Genomic DNA, 20,434 nt, shown 5'->3' with positions numbered 1-20,434 from the left:
TAAATCGCGCTTTGTGTATGCGCAGAAGCGCCGAATCGCAACCCTCACGTGCGCAGGTGCGCCTCTGCAGGTTGCGAACATGCATCCCGCACGGATCGTGTTGGCAACCCGAGCGCCCACTGTATTTAAAAAAAAATACTGATGTAACGCTGGACATGCATGTTTTGAAAGAAGATGCTTTTCAAAAAAATGAGTTTAACAATCTTTAAACACATTTTTGAGAGGATTAATGCACAGATGGGGACGCGGGTGGCCCTGTGGGTTAAACCACAGAGCCTAGGACTTGACGATCAGAAGGTCGGCAGTTCAGATCCCTGCAACGGGGTGAGCTCCCGTTGCTCAGTCCTTGCTCCTGCCAACCTAGCAGTTCAAAAGCACGTCAAAGTGCATGTAGATAAATAGGTACCGCTCTGGCGGGAAGGTAAACGGCGTTTCCGTGCGCTGCTCTGGTTTGCCAGAAGTGGCTTAGTCATGCTGGCCACATGACCCAGAAGCTGTACGCCTGCTCCCTCAGCCAATAAAGTGAGATGAGCGCCGCAACCCCAGAGTCGTCCGCGACTGGACCTAATGGTCAGGGGTCCCTTTACCTTTACCTTTAATGTGCAGATGAATATGGCAATTTGACGGTGTAGATGTCTGGGAAACCACAGTTGAATTTGACGCAGGCTGCGTCACTTCACCCTGAAACACCATGGGAACCAGCGGCCAAATATTCATTGGAACCTCAGGCAAAATACGTCTTTAAAGGGTGGCTCAGGGCAGGTGTCAACTGTGGGCCATGCAGGGCCCCAACTTAGTCTTCCCAATTGTCAGAATAGGACATCATGACTTCCACTCCATGGCTCCTGAGACCCCGTGATTTTTCTGCCAGCAGTTGTAGTGCTGTGATTTGTGGATGCATTGATCTGACGGCTTTTGCAACATCTGCTTTTAGCTATTGCACTACTTATATTTTGACTTTTGATGCCTTTGCAGTTTCCAAGTGACTGACATGGGGACGGAGCTCTCCGCCATCACCCAAGCCCTTGCTATCATCGCGTGTTTGTGTGCAGCAGTGAGGTAGCAGCCGTTTTTTGTTCGTTGGTTTACTCTTCAAAAAGTTGTTCTCGTATCCTCCTCCGTTGTGCATTGCTAAAACCCAGGCCTTTGTGGAGCGTTTGGACCGCTTATTGTACCGATTAGTGATTTTATGGCTGTGTAGCTGATTTATTTCACTGCAGTCTTTGTATTCCACCCTGGGAACCCTGTTTGAAGCGTAGTTTTAGCAATCACATTAAAAATAATGATTTAAGCCAACGGCAACCACCTTTCGCCTGGCTCTCTTTGGAATCACATCTCTGTTGCACCTTTCGCGATGTTAGTTGTGTGTGCTGCATCTTCTGCCGTTCTTCAATTAAAACACAGTTTTGTCTTTTGCATTTTTCCACCTTAATCACTCTCTTAATCGCAGTCCCTCTCCCCTCTCCTAGGCCCAAGGTGGAGAAGCCAAATTTAGTCTGGCTGTTCACTTCAATGCTCCTCGCCTATTCGTTTTTCTTTGCTTGGAGAGCAAATCTGGATATTTCAAAGCCGCTGTTTAAAGGAGTGGTAGGTTTGCTTTCAAGGTTGCTATTTATGTTTTTTTAAAAAAACAACAACAAAATACATGGTTTTAATTTAATTTAAAGCTTATTTCAGGATTTAGAAATTGCTCTGTGATATCTGAGTAGAGAGATGAATGTCTGGGGGAAGGAGAGAAAAGTTCAGGGGGAAGAAAGTATTTTTCCATTTCCCCCCAAAGCCAATTTCTTTGGAGGGGGGAGAGGTTGTTTCTGGAAAAGAATGAAAAAGGAAAAGCACTGTGACATGTGAAAGGCTGTAGAAGTTTGTTTCAATCTGGGCAAACCTTCGGCTTTTAGAAAGTCTGTGATAGATACGGTGACAAATACAAAGAAGCCAAAAGAGAAACTGATAGTGATATCTCAGATAATGAGACTGATTAAATTTATAGTATTCACCAACTCTTGGTTCCTTCCCTTTTTCGCAGAAAACATGTTATGGACATGAGTGCTGTATCTCTGCTTGACTTTGTTGAGGACTGGAGAAAACCTAATAATTTTCAGCATACCTTATACTTTTTTCTTTTTTCTATAATGTTGATGTGTTCCCTTGTTTCTGTTGTTTTATACCTGCTTCTTATAAACCTGCAAAATGAAAGAAGATGCCAGGTTGTAACTAAAATTACAAGCAACTAAAATTTAAACCTGAAAATTCCACCTCTCCCAGGCAGAGATTACCTTCTTTGCTGGTGATGCTAGGGATTTAACCTAGGGCTTTCTGCACATGCTCTGCCAGTGAGCTGTGGCCCTTCCTCTAGATTTTGGAAAATCGAAAGACAATCTCCCAGGTCTATATTCACTAAAGCTGAACTCCATGCAGCGTTTTGCAAACATGCATTGTGTGGGAGATTTGCAGTCAAACCTAACAGTACTAGTTAGTATGTGAAGGGGTTAAGGACCACAGAGTTCTCAATTACTAGAGTAGCCTCTGTGATGTCACATCCTTTCTCTGTCTCTCTATCACGCTGCAAGCAAGGAAGCAGAAATACATCAACTTTGTTCTCTGCCTCTCATATGTATCTGAGGCTGCTTTGCTGTATATATTTCATCTAAGCACATTTACCTGCATTTTATTGTTGTTACTAAGGAAAATTCAACTCTGAGACCTAGTGACTGTAAGTAAAACATTTTAAACTTACCTTGCAGTCTGTGGTCTTAAGGCCAGGTGCCTTAAGAGCTGGGATGTATTAAAAAGGTTTAAAAACCTATTCTTAGGCGTCAGTAAATCTGCCTAACAGTGAGATTTAAACTCCAGTACTGGGTCTCTTTAGGTGCAAGCCCTGCATTTTAAAAACATGCACAAGCCATTTTGTGTTAATCCAAACACACGGGTCTCTAGAGAATCAGTTATAATTAATATATCCTTACTATGATACCTAGGATAGCTCAGTTGGTGGAGCCTGAGCTCCATGTTGGGCAAAAGATTCCTGCATTTCAGGGGGTTGGACTAGATGACCCCCGTAGTCCCCTTCCAACTCTGCGTTTCTATGAGTCTAATACCCATCACATTTCTACGCAGTTGGGGAAACACTGTCTGTCTGTCCTTCCGCAGGTCGAGCGATTCTGGATGCAGAGCAATGCGGTGGTTGCTGTTCTAGCCGGCCTCGGTTTCTCCTCGCTTTTCGCTTTTGCAGAGGGGGTAGCTGGAAACAGGCGAGTGCTTTGCTGCCTGGAATGGCTTCTTGCTGCCGTTCTGGTTACCAGGCAAATCTACTCTAATTACAGGTAACTGCAAGAAAGAGCACAGTGGCTTCAGCTTTGCAGAGTGGGCTTAAAAGCCCAATAGCGTCGTGTTCATTTCCCACTGTTCCCTCAAGTGGTTCAGGGCAGCCACACCTGCTTCTTGCTTCCTTATTTAGCCACGCAACTCGTGTTGTAAGGAGGCATCGTCTTCTGTTCTGCCTTGTATCCATCGCATGCAGCGCCGCTTCCGTTCCACTGCAGTTCGCCTTCCGCCAAATGCTACGTTATTCATCTCGCTGCCTCGCTGCTACATCCCATTCCACCCTGGGCAAAGGAAAGGGAATGCAAACAGGGAGGGGGACATAATCAGTTACATATCAGAAGGAGCAGGAACAACAACAAATCCCGAACTGGTTTGATTTCCATTCTGCACATGGGACATGTAAGCAACATCAGCCATTTCCCCTTCCGTTTCCATTTCCATTGAAATTGTCTGATGTCCCTACTCACAACACCCCTGCCAGATAGGTTAGGCTGAAAGATAACAATTGGCCTATTTATTACTATTACTATTACTACTATTGCTACTACTACTACAGGTTTTTTTTTATTCTTTTATTCGTACCCGGCCACTCTAGGCAGCTCCCAACAAAATACAGTGGTGCCTCACAAGACGAAAAGAATCCGTTCTGTGATTCTCTTCGTCTAGCGGTTTTTTCGTCTTGCGAAGCAAGCCCATTGACGGATTAGCGGATTAGCGCTATTAGCGGCTTTTAGCGGCTTATCTGCTGATCGGATCAGCTGATAAGCGGCTTAGCGGCTTAGAAAAAGGGGGGGGGGAGGAAAAAAACCCCAGCAAGAACTTGCAAGACATTGTCGTCTTGCGAAGCAAGCCCATAGGAAATTCGTTTTGCGAAGCACCTCCAAAACGGAAAACTCTTTCGTCTAGCGAGTTTTCCGTCTTGTGAGGCATTCGTCTTGCGGGGCACCACTGTACAGTGGTACCTCGGGTTAAGTACTTAATTCGTTCCGGAGGTCCGTTCTTAACCTGAAACGGTTCTTAACCAGAAGCCCCACTTTAGCTAATGGGGCCTCCCCCTGCCACCACGCCACCGGAGCATGATTTGTGTTCTCATCCTGAAGCAAGGTTCTTAACCCTACGTACTATTTCTGGGTTAGCGGAGTCTGTAACCTGAAGCGTATGTAACCCGAGGTACCACCGTATTCACAATGAAACATCAACCATTAAAAACTTCCCTATACTGTAGAGAGAGCTGCCTTCAGATGTCTTCTAAAAGTCATATTGTTGTTTATCTGTTTGACATCCGACGGGAGGGCGTTCCACAGGGTGGGCGCCACTACTGAGAAGGCCCTCTGCCTGGTTCCCAGTAGCTTCACGTCTCGCAGTGAGGGAACCACCAGAAGGCCCTTGGAGCTGGACCTCAGTGTCCAGGCTGAACGATGAATGTGGAGACGCTCCTTCAGGGATACAGGGCCTAGCGTGGATCTGAACCCAGGTCTCCCTTCTTGTAGTCCAATCATCTTGTTACACTAGCTCTTGCTTAGAACCCTTTAAGACTTCGCACTGCTTGGGCAGGATGGGAGCGTCTTCTAAAAACGTGCCACCTGGGATCTTAGCAAAAACGCTGCATCAGGGCAGTGCCGGATTTACGTATAAGCTAAACAAGCTATAGCTTAGGGCCCCACTCTCTTGGGGGCCCCCCAAAAATTATGAGTCTTTGTAAATTTTGTTTCTAAAGGAACTTTTGTTATTGCCAAATGCCAATGTGTTTGCATTATTAAGTTTGCTATGAATAAAAAATCATTTAAAGTTAGAGCTTAATAATTATTTTACTATTAATATACAGGGTGAGGCCCTGTGGATACAGAGTACCCATGTTCCACGGGGCCTCTTTTAAAAGACTCACTTTGTACTTCTTCTTAATTGTATTTCACTATTAATATAGAAAGGTAAAGGGACCCCTGACCATCAGGTCCAGTTGTGGCCGACTCTGGGGTTGCCGCGCTCATCTCGCTTTATTGGCCGAGGGAGCCGGCGTACAGCTTCCGGGTCATGTGGCCAGCATGACTAAGCCACTTCTGGCGAACCAGAGCAGCGCACGGAAACGCCGTTTACCTTCCTGCCAGAGTGGTACCTATTTATCTACTTGCACTTTGACGTGCTTTAGAACAGCTAGGTTGGCAGGAGCAGGGACTGAGCAACGGGAGCTCACCCCATCGTTGGGATTCAAACCGCCCACCTTCTGATCGGCAAGCCCAAGGCTCAGTGGTTTAACCCACAGCGCCACCCGCATCCGTCCACTATTAATATACTTCTTCTTAATTGTATTTCAGTTCAAGAATTACTTTGATAAAATACATATTTTGTTATGTGCAAATGGCTTGAGATACCCATTAGGTCCATAAATTACCATATAGCAAATATTCAACACAGAAAAACAGTGACAATTTGTTGTTGACAAAGGACAGCTGGACATATCAAAGGCCCCATTACCTTCAGTAGCTTAGGGCCTCATCAAACCTAAATCCAGCCTTGCATCAGGGCTTCAATACTAGTTCTGCCATTGACCATCCAAAGCTGCCGTCTGCTGAATGAGATCATAAAATCATAGAATCATAGAGTTGGAAGAGACCCCAAGGGCCATCGAGTCCAACCCCCTGCCAAGCAGGAAACACCATCAGAGCAATCCTGACATATGGTTGTCAAGCCTCTGCTTAAAGACCTCCAAAGTAGGAGACTCCACCACACTCCTTGGCAGCAAATTCCACTGTCGAACAGCTCTTACTGTCAGGAAGTTCTTCCTAATGTTTAGGTGGAATCTTATTTCTTGTAGTTTGGATCCATTGCTCCGTGTCCGCTTCTCTGGAGCAGCAGAAAACAACCTTTCTCCCTCCTCTATGTGACATGATTGGCTCTATTTAGGCCTATTGGCTCTATGTGAGATGATTGGCTCTATTTAGGCCAGGGAATCTTTGCCCCTCCCTATGTTTTAAATGCAACTCCCAACATCAGATGCTGGCTGGACCTGCTGCGAGATCGACTCCAACAAGTCCTCCATCTCTGGTCGAGTTCATCTCTGTCTGCTGAATGGATGTGGAGCCTTGTTCTTTTGCAAACTCCTTTGCCAGAGGAAATAATAATAATAATAATAATAATAATAATAATAATAATAATAATAATAATAATAATTTTTTATTTATACCCCGCCCTTCCCGGTTCAGAAAACCGGGCTCAGGGCGGCCAACAACAAATTTAAAACACTTAATTGATGCAACAAAAAACAGCATAAAATACAGTATTAAACGTGAATAAGAATAAATTCAGAATTCAAAAATCAATTTAGGGGGGAAATCCATCCAATAAACATTAGATGATCACCAGGGCTAGACAAATTCATGGAGCAGAGGGCTGTTGATGGATACCAGCCGTGATGCCTGTTCTCTTCCCTCCACTGCTGGAGGCAGCAATGATTTCTCTTGCCTTTCCTCTGCCCTCCGCACTCCTTTTTTCTTGCCTCTTACAGATAATACGCCTGAGGGCAGGGCCTGTGTCATTCTTCTACGGGACCGCCTCTCCTGGTCTGCCCCGCAGAGGACCTTAAGGTCCATGAACAACCATAGTTTAGAGGTCCTGGGCCCTAAGGAAGTCAGACTATCCTCCACCGGGGCCAGGGCCTTTTCAGTGATGGCTCCGACCTGGTGGAATGCTCTGTCCCATGAGACCAGGGCCCTTCAGGATTTAACATCCTTTTGTCGGGCCTGTAAGACAGAGCTATTCCACCTGGCCTTTAATTTGAATTCAGCCTGATCTTTTATTTCCCTTTTCTTCCCTCCCCCTCCCCCTTTTATGAAGATCACCCGCTCTGAGACCCCACAGCTAATTCTCCCCTGGCCTTCTCGCTGGCCCAAGTAGGACTAATTCAGCCAGCTAGTCCGGGGGATTATCTGATTTTTGATTTTTGAATTTTATTGTTATTCATGTTTGTATACCACATTTTATGCTGCTTTTACAATTAAGTGTTTTAAATTTGTTGTTAGGCGCCCTGAGCCCGGTTTTTGAACCGGGAAGGAGCAGATTATAAATAAAAAATTATTATTTTTATTTATTTATTTATTTATTTATATTATTATTATTATTATTATTATTATTATTATTATTATTATTATTATTATTATTGCATTGAATGTAGAGAATGTCAGGTCCTTAATAAACAAACACTACGCTGCCGGGTGGCCTGTCATTGCTTTTGGAAGGGTTTGCAAATGCTACAAATCCTGGGATTCAAAGCCGCGCTGTGTCTCTCTCTCTCCTGTTTATCTAGCTGAGCTACTTGGGGATGGACTAACAGCAACACAAAACAGCTTTCCCTTTTCTTTCCCATTATCTCTTTCCGCCCAGCGTCTGCGACCAAAGCCGGAACTACGTCGTCGACCGCTTTGGGAGGAACCTTTTGTCCTCCATGCCTCCGGACGCCATCGTCCTGCTGAGAGGGGACTTGCCTGGCAATTCTCTCCGTTACCTCCATTATTGTGAGGGAGTGAGACCTGACGTTACCTTGGTGGACCAAGAAGTAGGTGGAAAGCGAGGTTTGCATACATTACAGAGTGCGGGATGACAGTTACTTGCAAGGCATGAGAAGCTGCTGTGCTGGCCAGACATTGGTCCATGTAGCTCAGTCTTGCTTATGCCGAGAGCAGTTTAAACCAGAGTTTCAGGTCAGGCAGGTGACACTCCTGGCCAGGGCCAGATTTAGGTTTGATGAGGCCCTCAGCTTCTGAAGATAATGGGGCCCTTCTTTATATGTCCAGCTGTCCTTTGTCAACAACAAATTGTCACTGGTTTTTGTGTTGAATATATGTTATATGGGAATTTGTGGACCTAATAGGTATCTAAAGGCATTTGGGCATAACAAAAAAATGTATTTTATCAAAGTAATTCTTGAACTGAAATACAATTAAGAAGAAGTATATTAATAGTGAGATACAATGTTTTAGGGGTTGTTTTTAAAAGTCTGCAACGGATTAATCCGTTTTGCATTACCTTCTATGGGAAAGCACCGATCCTCTGGTGACTCGCCTCTCCTGGCCTGGAGGCAAGCACTCCTCCTGCGGAACCTTAGTTCCCTCCGCCTCTCTGCCCTGAGCCTCTGCAGCTCAGGAGAGGCTGGAGGGTTACCGGACCCAGAAGCAACCTCACCTTCCCCTGACGGGGCTGAGAGTAGAGCACCTGCAGGCAATGGGTCCTCCATCACCTCAGGAGCCAGAGCAGACTCAGCTGATGCCTGCACCTGAGGATCCAGCACAGGTGAGGACCCTTCAGGCTCAAGCCCCAGCCCTGGATCAGCTGGTTCTGGAGGCGGGGACTCCTGTGCAGGCTGGGATTCCTCAGGTTTAGCCTCCAAGTCCGAATCCCAGGCCATCACAGCAGCCTTAGTGTCAGGTTTTAGGTATGTTTATTTACATCGATGGTGCTTCGTGTTGGAGAAGCCCACAGGCCTCGTTTTTAATTTCATCTCGTCTTGCCTGCGCTAGATGATGACTTACCACTGGTACTTACTGAAGATGTCAAAACATTTGCCTGGCGTCATTTTTCCTGGGAACCGGTGGAATCCTCTGGAAGGGACGCTGCCCGATGGGACGACCACATTTAATCTCCATCACTTTCTCAAAGTAAATAAACAGTAAGCATTCCTGTTCACGTAATAGCATTCCTTTTTCCCATAAAAAATGCATCAGTTGCATTCTCAAATTGCTCTGTGTTAGGGGAGGCTAATCTCCCACCTGGAGCCCTTATTGGGATCGTCTAAGCGTTTTTCTGTGTCCCCAAAAACTACTCGCCCGGCCCAAGTTTGATAGCGGCAACATTTTTTTTTTTTTTTTAAATACAAAGTAGGCTTCTGGTGTCACATAAAGCTCTGATTCTTCCTGGGTTCATTAAAAAATAAAGTTAACCACCCTTGCTTTCTATAGTGTCTGAACCTGCAATCCAAAATACAGCTTTCCTCCTGAACACTCATGTTTACATCAAGAATGGGTATAGGTGTGTGTTGTGTGTATGTATATATGTTGAGCACACACACGTTTTTCTTGTGATTATAATTCATTACCTACCTTCACCCTAATGATGTCCCAGGGTGGGTTACAGCAAAACTATTGAAATAATAATAATAATAATAATAATAATAATAATAATAATAATAATAATAATAATAATAATAATTTATTTCTACTCTGCCCATCCATCTGGGTCTCCCCAGCCACTCTGGGCGGCTTCCAACAGAATGTTAAAAATACATTAAAACATTAAAAATACATTAAAACTTCCCTAAACAGGGCTGCCTTCAGATGTCTTCTAAATGTCAGTTGTTTATTTCCTTGACATCTGGTGGGAGGGCGTTCCACAGGGCGGGTGCCACCACTGAGAAGGCCCTCTGCCTAGTTCCCTGTAACTTGGCTTCTCGTAGTGAGGGAACCGCCAGAAGGCCCTCGGTGCTGGACCTCAGTGTCCGGGCTGAACGATGGGGGTGGAGACGCTCCTTCAGATCTACTGGGCTTAGGCCATTTAGGGCTCTCAAGGTCAGCACCAACACTTTGAATTGTGCTCGGAAATGTACTGGGAGTATTGAAAACAGTTTAAAACAAGTTAATATGGTGGGTCCTTAAAAATAATGAGTTGTGGGTACTCCGTACAAATTCTTTTGTTGGTGTAATGTATTTCTGGCCATGTTTTCTAAGTGTGTCGTCAGTTGCTTGGAGACATTTGCATAACAAAGAACTAAGAAGTCTTAACATGATCATAGTGTTGGAAGGGGCCCCCAAATGTCATCCAGACCAACCCCCTGCAATGTAGGAATCTCAGCTAAAGCATCCATGGCAGATGGCCGTCCAACCTCTGCTTAAAAACCTCCAAGGACACAGAGTCCACAACGTCCACTGTCAAACAGCTCTTACTGTCAGAAAGTTATTCCGTATGTTTAGTCTGTTAATAGGAATAGCTATATCCTTGCAATTATTGGTTTTCTGTGGAGGGCTGTGTACATATTGGTTACCAGTCTTTTTCTGAGCTCAGTTGAAAGTGTTGAGTTTTGGCCGTTGAAGCCAGGATGTGACCAGAGTACCTTGCAAATCGTCTCGCTACCCACTCCTCATTCCCCAGTGATCCTGAGATGGTACACCTTTTAATTGCACAGCAGAAGGCAAAATATATGTTCTGTGTTGCTCCAGAGTGACCGTGAGTTACAGGAAGGTGGGTGTCAGTTGTGTACAGTGCTGGAACACATGACCTGCAAGGTCCTCTGAGTCTTTAATTTTATGGTGAGAGCAGACCACAGATTTCTCTAGTCCAGCAACGTCTTCTCCACAGATTCTAAATTGCTGTGGGAAGTCTAGCCTAATTAATCACTCTCTTAACAGTTTTAATTGTTAAACTCTGCCTTCTGCATGTGGTGGTTTCCTTGTTACCCAGAACCAAGCTACATTGTTGACATACGAGAGGCCTCCATCAGTACTGGCATTCTGCCGGTTCTTAAAGGACCCATGTTTAGATGAGCGTTCCACCTGTTCTCTTAACTTTAACCCCCTGCTGTGAATGTTTTAATTGCTGCTTTAACAGAGTGCATTGCAGTAAATCCAATCTTGAATGCAAATTAATAAATAATATTGGTGGTGGTGATTTTTTTTGCAGCTCTAGTTTCCCATTTCCCATGGTCTATCAGAAAAAATAAAGAATAAATCAGAACAGGAATTTGTTTCAAAATGGGAGGTTTTTAAAGAATATCTGAAAAATAAATATAGTAGTTTAAATTTTGTTGCAGCATTCGAGGAACTTCAGTAATAGTTGCAAAGTAGATATAAGAAATTAGATATATTAAGAGTAAGTTTAATTATGATAAAAGTGTGTATTGGCAATAAGTAATATGAAATCGAAATATGGAATAGATGGGAGGTTGGGTCTTTAGTGTTAAGACCAATATATGTTTTATTGTTTGCTAAGAAAATTATGTGTCTATGGTTATTCTAGTGTGTAATTTGGTATTTGTGTTGTTTTTTGTTTTTTCTTGCTGTATCAATAAAAATCTTTTTTTAAAAAAATAGTTTCCCATTTGTATTTTGTTTTTTGTGTGGCTTGTTTGCAACAGCAAAGAAACCTTTGTCTGCATTGGGCTCCACGAAGGTGACCCCACCTGGAAGAAAAGCCACTCCCTTTGGCCGTGGGGCTCTTGCGAGAAGCTGGTGCCTTCGGAAACTCCCTTCGACCCCGGAGAGTGGATTGAGAGAACCAGAAACCTCTACAACTGGAGTGAGGAATATGGGAGGTGAGAACAGCAGAACTGGTGGCTGGGTTTGAAAGTTCACAAACCTGGATGAGGAACTTGGGTGCAGTTACATCTGGCCTAGTTGCCCCCAATCTTCCTTGGCAACCTTAGCTCTTGAGCCTTGGTGTTGGCCTCAGAAATGGGGGGTGGGGTGGCTTATACCGTATTTTACGCTCCACAAGACACCCCTTTTTCCTCCTGAAAAGTAAGGGGAAATGTCTGTGCGTCTTATGGAGTGAGTGTGTGGTCTGCCGCTGGCTCCCTTTCCGGCCCTGAACCCTTGCCCAGGTCTCCACTGTTGAATGTTCTGCGGAATGAGGCTGTATGTTTTCCCAGCAACATGTGACTGGCTGATTATCTGTCTGGAAACTGTAGAAACTGCTCCCTTTCCTTTCCTAAAGAAGCTGCAGAACTGTGAGTTGAACCCCATAAAAACAGGATTTTTTCCCTTTGCAAAGTAAGCTCAACAACTGTGAGCTGATCCTCCAAAAAGGGGGCTTTTCCCCTTTGCAAAGAAGTTGCAAAACTTTGAGCTGATCCTCAAAAAAGGGGGCTTTCCCCCTTTGCAAAAGAAGCTGCACAACTGTGAGCAGAGCTCCCCAAAAATGGGGCTTTCCCCCTTTCCTCCTCTAAAAACTAGGTGCGTCTTATGGAGCGAAAAATATGGTGCGTTACACCAGACTTCCCCGGGAGCTTTGGACTACAATTCCCATCAGCCCCAGCGAGCATGGTCCAGTGGTCAAGGGTGATGGAAATTGTAGCCCAGCAGCATCCACAGGGCTAGGTTACGGGCAAAACATTAAAGGCGTTTTTAAAAATCAAGCTTTTAGTCCTTCTAATTGTGAAGATATGTCTGTGGGCACGTGGGTTGTGCTTTCTGAAATCTCAGGAGCTGGAGTGGCAACTAAATAAGAATTAGAGGGAGGGGTGTTTTTTTGTCCCGTGTTGCTCTTTGCTCTTCCATCATAACTAGAATGCTTTGCAGAATGAGGCATGGTGTGCAAATGCGCTCGACATCCCACAGTTCAGGCGGCCCACAGAATTCTGCTGTCCCCGACTTAGAATGTCTTTGAGCGCCAGATTCCAGTGTTTGTACAGCGTGACCCTGTTTAATATTCTCAGTCTCTCTGTGACCTTTTCATGTCTGATGAGCCAGTTAATCAGCTCCTGTTGTTCACTTCTTAAAGGTTCGATTCATCTTCATGGGAGTTGGTGGCAAACGAAGAGATGTGGCAAGCCAGGTGAGAGCCCCCAATGCACCCACCCCCCACATTTCCCCTTCTGAATGGGTTTTAAAAGGAAGGGAGACAGCATGGTGTCCATACAGGCCTTCATTTGGGAAACGACTATCTTCTTCTTCTTCTTCTTTGGCGATCCCTCATAGCCGAGTAAGATTGTCTTCCAAAACAGGGTTTTAGCATTGAGTCCGTAAGTGACCGTGGAGGCCAATTCTGGATCCACACTTCCTTCCACAGTGGGGACATGGGTTTCCAGGTGGGAGTTGATCACGGTGTGGATTTGCCAAGCGTATCTTCCTCCTAGCATGTTTCTCCCTCGCGTCCTGAGTTCGAGCGTCTTCAAAGTCCATGACACCTTTGGCGAAGGCTGTTCTCCAGTTACAGCGCTCGCAGGCCAGTGTTTCCCAGTTGTCAGTGCTTATACTACATTTTTTTTAGATTAGAGTTTTAAACCTCTTTTGTTGACCACCAGCATTACGCCTTCCATTTTTAAGTAGTTTTTAAGTAGTCCATTTTTAAGTAGAGTAGAGTGGACGCTCGGGTTGCGAACGTGATCCGTGCTGGATGCACGTTCGCAACCTGCAGCATTCGCAACCTGCAGCAGCGTGTCTGCGCACGCGCGGGTTGTGATTTAGCGCTTCTGCGTGTGTGTGACCCCTGAAACCCAGAAGTAACCCGTTCTGGTATTTCCGGGTTTCGGTGGGTCCGTAACTTGAAAAAATGCATCCTGAAGTGTCTGTAACCCGAGGTATGACTGTAGTTGCTTTGGAAGACGATAATCAGGCATCCGAACAACATGAACAGTCCAATGAAGTTGATGTTGAAGAATCGCTATAGCTCAGTAGAAGAGCCCCTGCTTTGAATGCAGAAGGTCTTTGATTCAGTCCCTGATAGCATCTCTAGGTAGGACTGAGAGTGCCCCTTCCTGAAACCCCCCAAGAACCACCACAAATCAGTGACAGCGATCCTGAGCTAGATTGACCAATGGCCCAACACAGTGTAAGGTTGCTTCCTTTAAGGAGAGGGCCATGGCTCATTGGTGGAGCACACAGAAGGTTCCAGCTCCGATCCTCTGCATCTCCAGATCCCCTGTCCTGAAACTCTGGAGAGCTGCTGCCGTTCAGTGTGGACCATACTGAGCTAGATGGGCCAATGGTCCAGCCATAAGGCAGCTTCCTACCTTCCTGTGAGAATTGCGCCAGAAGCTGCAGCAGTAAAACTGCTTTCGTGTTTGCAAAGCTAAGCAGTGTCCCGTATGGTTTCAAATTGGGTGGGGGAGCTCGGTGATGAGATTCCAGCAATGCAGGGGTTGGACTAGATGACCCTGGGGGTACCCTCCAACTCCGCAGTTCTGTAATTAATAAGCAGGTGACACAATGAAGGCACTGGAGAAATATAGGAAGCAGCATTTGGTGACCTGCAGTCAGATGCAAATAGTGTCTGCGTGAACCTTTGTGAATGCAAATAATTTCAAGCAGTGTTTCTCAACCCTGGGTCTCCAGCTGTTTTTGGACTACAACTCCCATCATCCCTGACCACTGGTCCTGCTAGCTAGGGATGATGGGAGTTGTAGTCCAACACCGTCAAGTAGAGGAAGGCTGCTTGGAAGCCTCCTTTGCTTAGCCCCAACCCAGCAATAATACAGCAATACAACTGCTAGCCTGTTTGCAAAGCTAAGCAGGGTCCTGTACGGTTTCAAATTGGATGGGGCCCCCTGCATGTTGAGGTTCCAGTATTGCAGCGGGTTGGACTAGATGACCCTGGGAGTTCCCTTCCAACTCTAGAATTTTATTTTTCTTTACTGCCACCATCTTGGGCACCACACCTCTGGCATAGTTTCTCTGGCTCTGTGTCCTCAGCCAACCCTGGTTCATGGGCACCAACTGGTATTTAAAGAACCTTTAACCCTGACAGTCATGTGCTTCTGTTAGAATTCCTGCTCTATGATTGCAGTCATGGGATTATTGTCTATCACATGATGGCATATATTTTGACTCCACAGAGTGGGAAGTGACGGAGACAGGATATTTGTGTTACTGTGTTCCATGTAGTGGGACTATTGTCCTTTGTTCTTTCTCTTTGTTGTCTGATGCTAGAGAGAGAGGGAGCCATGTTGCAGTGCTCCCTGTGTGTTTATGGGTAAATAAAGTAGATTAGCCAAAATGCTGAGTTGCTGAGGCCTGTTACGCAAGGTGCACAAACTCTGCGGATCCCTAAGTGTGCCGATGTCGGTTGGCATCAGTCGCTGTGACGTTCGGGCTGAAGAAAGCTTATGAAGCTCCCGATCGACCAGGAGGGAGAGAACATGCCAGTCGGGCATGTGTCTCTGCCAGGGTCCTACTCGAGTGTGGGACAAGCTCCTAACAGCTTCCACTTTTTTGCAGGATGAAGACAGCCTTTTTCATTTTTGACCTAGCGGAAACGGCTCGTGTGTCTACGGATGTGAAAGCCCAGCTTTATACATACGCTTACAAGGTAGGTACCTTATATTCTTTAACTTAAAGAAGCAGAGAGGAAGGCTTAGTCTGTATGATGGAGTGGTGTCCTGCTTTCTGACCTGGATATCCAAGGAAACTTCCATTCTTCGCTCCCTTCCCTAGCATCTTCCTTTCCAAAGCTCTCTCCTTTACTTTCCTTTCGCTCTGCTGGACCAGTCTTCCTGTGGCATCACAGCAGCACAGCCAATTACTGCCTGAGGCTTTGTCAGCTGCAGGCACAAAACTTCAAAGGTTTCAATCCTGTGCACACTTACCTGGGAGTAAGTCCTATTGAATTCAGCGGGACTTCCCTCTGCATAGATATGCATCAGATTGAGCTGTGTCTTACGATGTGTGTTTGTTGAACATGTACTACTTTTCTGCAGTTTTGAACGAATATATAACTTATTTTTTATGGATATTTGGTGCATCAAGCGCGACCTTTAAAAAAATAACCCTAAGTGAGTGTTAGTTTAAAATTTGAGAAGAATGAGGGCGTGGTATGAACATGCGACATTTCTGCGGGTTTTCTGCAAATGTTTTGGAAGCAGGGTGGATAAAAATCCATGATTTTTTAAAAAAAATAAATTTTAAAAAGTTTTTTTATTTAAATCAGATTTTTTTCTATTTAACTTTTTTAAAAAATAAATAAATCGGATTTTTAAAATAAAATGCTTTTGGAGGAAAAATATTTCTAAGGATAGTTTTCTATTTAAGTTACATTATTGTCCAAAGGCTATTCATCAGGAAATAAGAATTTGTTTTAAGTTTTTCATCTGTGCTAAAACTCAGTCTAAGTTTTTTTTTATAAAAAACGTTTGACCACATTAGTCAACAAACGTGCATACATATGCTATAATGTTATTGTTTTAGTTAAATAGATTGTTTAAATTGTTATTAAGGAAATTATTATTTTTCTCCTTCTAATAAAGTGCAGTGGAAAAGTTGTCCAAATATAAACAGTTACCATGTATACTCGAGTATAAGCTGACCTGAATATAAGCCGAGGCATCTAATTTTAGCACAAAAAACTCGGAAAACTTATTGACTCGAGTATAAGCCGGTTCACCACACCACAAACTTGGTGGTGGCATAGGTGTCAACTTTTCCCTTTTCTTGCAAGGAATCCTATTCGGAATAAGGGAATTTCCCTTAAAAAAAGGGAAACGTTGACAGCTATGGGTGGTGGCGACAGCCCAAAAGGGCTGCTTTCGGGCCACTTGTCCCTCTGCCGCTGCCACTCGCAAGAGCAGGCATAGGAGGGGCACAGCGCCCGCCACACTTGAGTATAAGCCGAGGGGGGCTTTTTCAGCATAAAAAATGTGCTGAAAAAGTCAGCTTACACTCGGATATACAGTGGTACCTCGGGTTAAATACTTCATTCATTCTGGAGGTCCGTTCTTAACCTGAAACTGTTCGTAACCTGAAGCACCACTTTAGCTAATGGGGCCTCCCGCTGCTGCCACCGCCGCACAATTTCTGTTCTCATCCTGAAGCAAAGTTCTTAACCTGAAGCACTATTTCTGGGTTAGCGGAGTGTGTAACCTGAAGCGTATGTAACCTGAAGCGTAAGTAACCCGAGGTACCACTGTATACGGTAACTTACTAAACCTCACAATAATTTCATAATGATCGGTCTATGTATTTCTAACAGTATAACCAAATCAGTAATTTTTGATATACAGTGGTACCTCGGGTTACAGACGCTTCAGGTTACAGACTCTGCTAACCCAGAAATAGTACCTCAGGTTAAGAACTTTGCTTCAGGATGAGAAGAGAAATTGCGCGGTGGTGGCGGCAGCAGGAGGCCCCATTAGCTAAAGTGATACCTCAGGTTAAGAACAGTTTCAGGTTAAGAACGGACCTCTGGAACGAATTAAGTACGTAACCAGAGGTACCACTGTAACTGTAAAAACTACTCTGAAAATTTATTATTCCCAAAATGAAACCTTCATCTGGTTGTAAATATTTGACTAGTGATTTAAATCAGATCCATCTTGTTCGGAAGAGCCTTCAAAACTGAGTTCTCCCCCGTTGTCCCTAGCTGTACAGGGAGATTGTCAGCACGCACAAAGTGCACCCGGTCAACTGGCACAAGAACTACGCAATTGCCTGTGAGAGGATGTTGCACCTTCAGCCAGAAAGGGAAGACCCGGAACTGCTATTGTCAGAAGCCATCAAGCACTTCCTTCTTTACACGGAGAAAGCGGAAGACGAGCCCCAGCAGGGCAGTATCTTGCAAGCCGTGAAACACCTGAAGAAGGAACTTCGGGGGTTGAGACAAATGAAAAAGGGTGGGGAGACTTTTCAGCAAGGCACAAAGTGAAGGAGCTGTGGACAACACATAGAAAATAACTCTTGGGGAAATAATGAAATATAAGAAGATAATGTAAGTTGAACAGTCTATGGGTGGAAGTGAAGCCAAGCTCTGGGTTGCTTAAAAAAATGGAGAGAGATTTAGGATTGATGAGGCCCTAAGCTACTAAAGGTAATGGGGCCCTTTATATGTCCAGCTGTCCTTTGTCAACAACAAATGGTCGTTGTTTTTTATGTTGAATATATGCTATATGGTAATTGATGGACCTAACAGGTATCTAAAGCCATTTGCACATAACAAAATATGTGTTTTATCAAAGTAATTGATACAGAAATGGGCAAACCAGTGATATTTTAGGGAGCAGGCTAGCAGGCGGGGCCCATGACTTACATCATAGGAGCCTACACAATACAAAGCACTGCTGCTGTATGTAGGTTTTATTTTATTGGTTTTTTATCTTATATTTTGGGAAAGTGCATCCAGTTTTTCCCCCTTTAAATTTTGTTTTGGGGCCCCAAGAGAGTGGGGCCCTAAGCTATGGCTTGTTTAAAGGTAAAGGGACCCCTGACCGTTAGGTCCAGTCGCGGACGACTCTGGGGTTGCGGCACTCATCTCGCTTTATTGGCCAAGGGAGCTGGCGTACAGCTTCCGGGTCATGTGGAACCAGAGCAGTGCATGGAAACGCCGTTTACCTTCCCGCTGGAGCAGTACCTATTTATCTGCTTGCACTTTGACGTGCTTTCGAACTGCTAGCTTATACATAAATCTGGCACTGGGGGAGAGTCTAAGGAAGGGGTGAAATGATAGAGGCTTTATGAAATGGCATCAAACAAACAAACAAAAACAATGTGCAAGCTGGGAAAGCAACAGAGAAGCATTTCTCTTTTTGCCGATAGTACTGGTGGCGCTGTGGGTTAAACCACAGAGCCTAGGGCTTGCCGATCAGAAGGTCGGCGGTTCTAATCCCCGCAACAGGGTGAGCTCCCGTTGCTCGGTCCCTGCTCCTGCCAACCTAGCAGTTCAAAAGCACGTCAAAGTGCAAGCAGATAAATAGGTACCACTCTGGCAGGAAGGTAAACGGCATTTCCGTGCGCTGCTCTGGTTTGCCAGAAGCGGCTTAGTCCTGCTGGCCACATGACCCGGAAGCTGTACGCCGGCTCCCTCGGCCAATAAAGTGAGATGAGCGCTGCAACCCCAGAGTCGACCACGACTGGACCTAATGGTCAGGGGTCCCTTTACCTTACTGAAACCTTTAGTCATCCAATGCTATCAGTAGTTTGTGCACAAATTGAAGGGCAGGTGTTTAAAACAGATGGAAGTGTTCTGTGGCCCAAGTGCAACAAATCCACTTTCAGAAAGGAACAGCCTTTTTGCAGTCAGAAGAGCAACAGGAAAATGCATTGAGAAGTGAAGGAAAGACTTGATGAGAAGATGTGCCAACACCCCTCGGCCAGATCAGGAGCAATCGGAGGAGCGGTGCTCATTGCCAAATAAGTCCCCTGCAAACGAGTCGATGGGAACTTTCAACGGAGTCTCTTGAGGGCTACGAAATCCAGCCCGTTATTTGGAGAGCCAAGCAGCCTCATCGGCACAGCACTCCTTTCCGTGCACCATTTGCAGCCTCCGAACAAAAGTTACAAATTTTCTGGTGGCATCCCAGGATTGTTGTAATTATCCAAAGGGGTGGGACCATAAATCAAGCGGTTGAGCGTCCACTTTACATGCAAAAGGTTCCGGGTTTAATCCCCAGCATCTGTCGGTTGGGCTGGGAATGCCCCCTACCTGAAACCCTGGAGAGCTGCTGCCAGTCAGTGCAGACAATACTGAACTAGATGGACCATTGGCATGGTATAAAGCAGCTTATACCTTCCTCTGAATTCTGGCCTTCGGACTTAAATCAGGATTACTCACCATCAATACAAAATTCATTATCCTTATGGTGATGGCTACTGCCAGCCAGAGAAGGCAATACTGGGCTAGATGAACAAATAATCTAACTCTGTAGAAGGCAGCTTCATATGCTCATAATGCACTGAATGTGGAGCTGTCGTTGAGTTTGGAAACTGTGGTTAGTACAAAACGCACCCGCTAGGTTGCTAACTGGGACTGGGTACATTTCGGCTGTTTTAAGACAGCTGTACTAGCTCCCCATCTCTTTTGGGTTGGTGGGTAAGTGGGCTAATTCAGGGTGCTGTTTTTGACTCTTAAACATCCCCAACCTGCCTGACTTGTCTCTTACATCCATCTCCAGTGCCTGTTAGCTTCCTCCTCCTTAATCTCAGAGTTGCCCTTGTAGAACTCAGCAGGGAGGAGGATGGAGACAAAAACTCGAATTAGTTGAACCCGGTGCTATTTTTCCAGAAAAAGAGGTGCTGGCTCTCACTGTGAACACCTCCCTCATTCTCTTGGAAGGGCAATTTTCTGATGCTCCTCTACATTCGCTTTTTTATGTGTATATTTCATTTTTGTTTTCGTTTTTCGTTGAATTAGCTGCTCTGAGAGGTGTTTTTTTTAAACCTGTGGGTGCACGATCGTTCATCGAATAAACAGATAAATTACCCTGCTTTCCTGCCTGTTTTGTGGCATCCTCTTGCCACTGCAAAATCGCTGAGAGTGAATAGACAGTTGCAGTGCCTGCAAACAGTCAGGTTGTTTATCCATAGCATCGACCAGAGGAGGAATGACCGCCATCTTTGTCCCTGCCTGTTGCCCATGCATACTGGAGCTGATGCGAGTTGGGAGTCCAGGGACAATTCTTTGTGCAAGGACAAAAGGCCCACCTGAA

General features: G+C 45.1%; 1 protein-coding gene across 3 annotated transcripts in view; it reads left to right on the top strand.

Moving 5' to 3' along the window:
• Positions 1-20,212, top strand: part of TMEM260 (transmembrane protein 260) — a 62,905-nt gene extending 42,693 nt beyond the window's left edge. The window contains exons 8-17 of one of the 3 annotated variants that reach the window (XR_014528802.1): positions 976-1,059; positions 1,470-1,587; positions 3,151-3,323; positions 7,702-7,873; positions 8,835-8,983; positions 11,441-11,617; positions 12,805-12,858; positions 15,240-15,330; positions 17,377-18,193; positions 18,877-20,212. Coding sequence is in view for 2 of the 3 variants with exons in the window: in XM_083515146.1 (XP_083371272.1) it covers positions 976-1,059; positions 1,470-1,587; positions 3,151-3,323; positions 7,702-7,873; positions 8,835-8,983; positions 11,441-11,617; positions 12,805-12,858; positions 15,240-15,330; positions 17,377-17,658 (1,300 nt within the window). In the remaining variant the exon portion in view is untranslated. Of the gene's footprint in view, positions 1-975; positions 1,060-1,469; positions 1,588-3,150; positions 3,324-7,701; positions 7,874-8,834; positions 8,984-11,440; positions 11,618-12,804; positions 12,859-15,239; positions 15,331-17,322 lie in introns of all 3 variants that reach the window. The other 2 variants (XM_083515146.1, XM_083515147.1) reach the window with 2 other exon arrangements.
• The last annotated feature ends 222 nt before the right edge of the window (positions 20,213-20,434 follow it).

Source organism: Podarcis liolepis, assembly GCF_965112155.1.
Source record: "Podarcis liolepis genome assembly, chromosome: 1".
Lineage (NCBI taxonomy): Eukaryota > Metazoa > Chordata > Lepidosauria > Squamata > Lacertidae > Podarcis > Podarcis liolepis.
The sequence above is the reverse complement of the archived record's forward strand: the minus strand, read 5'-3'. Positions and strand labels throughout refer to the sequence as shown.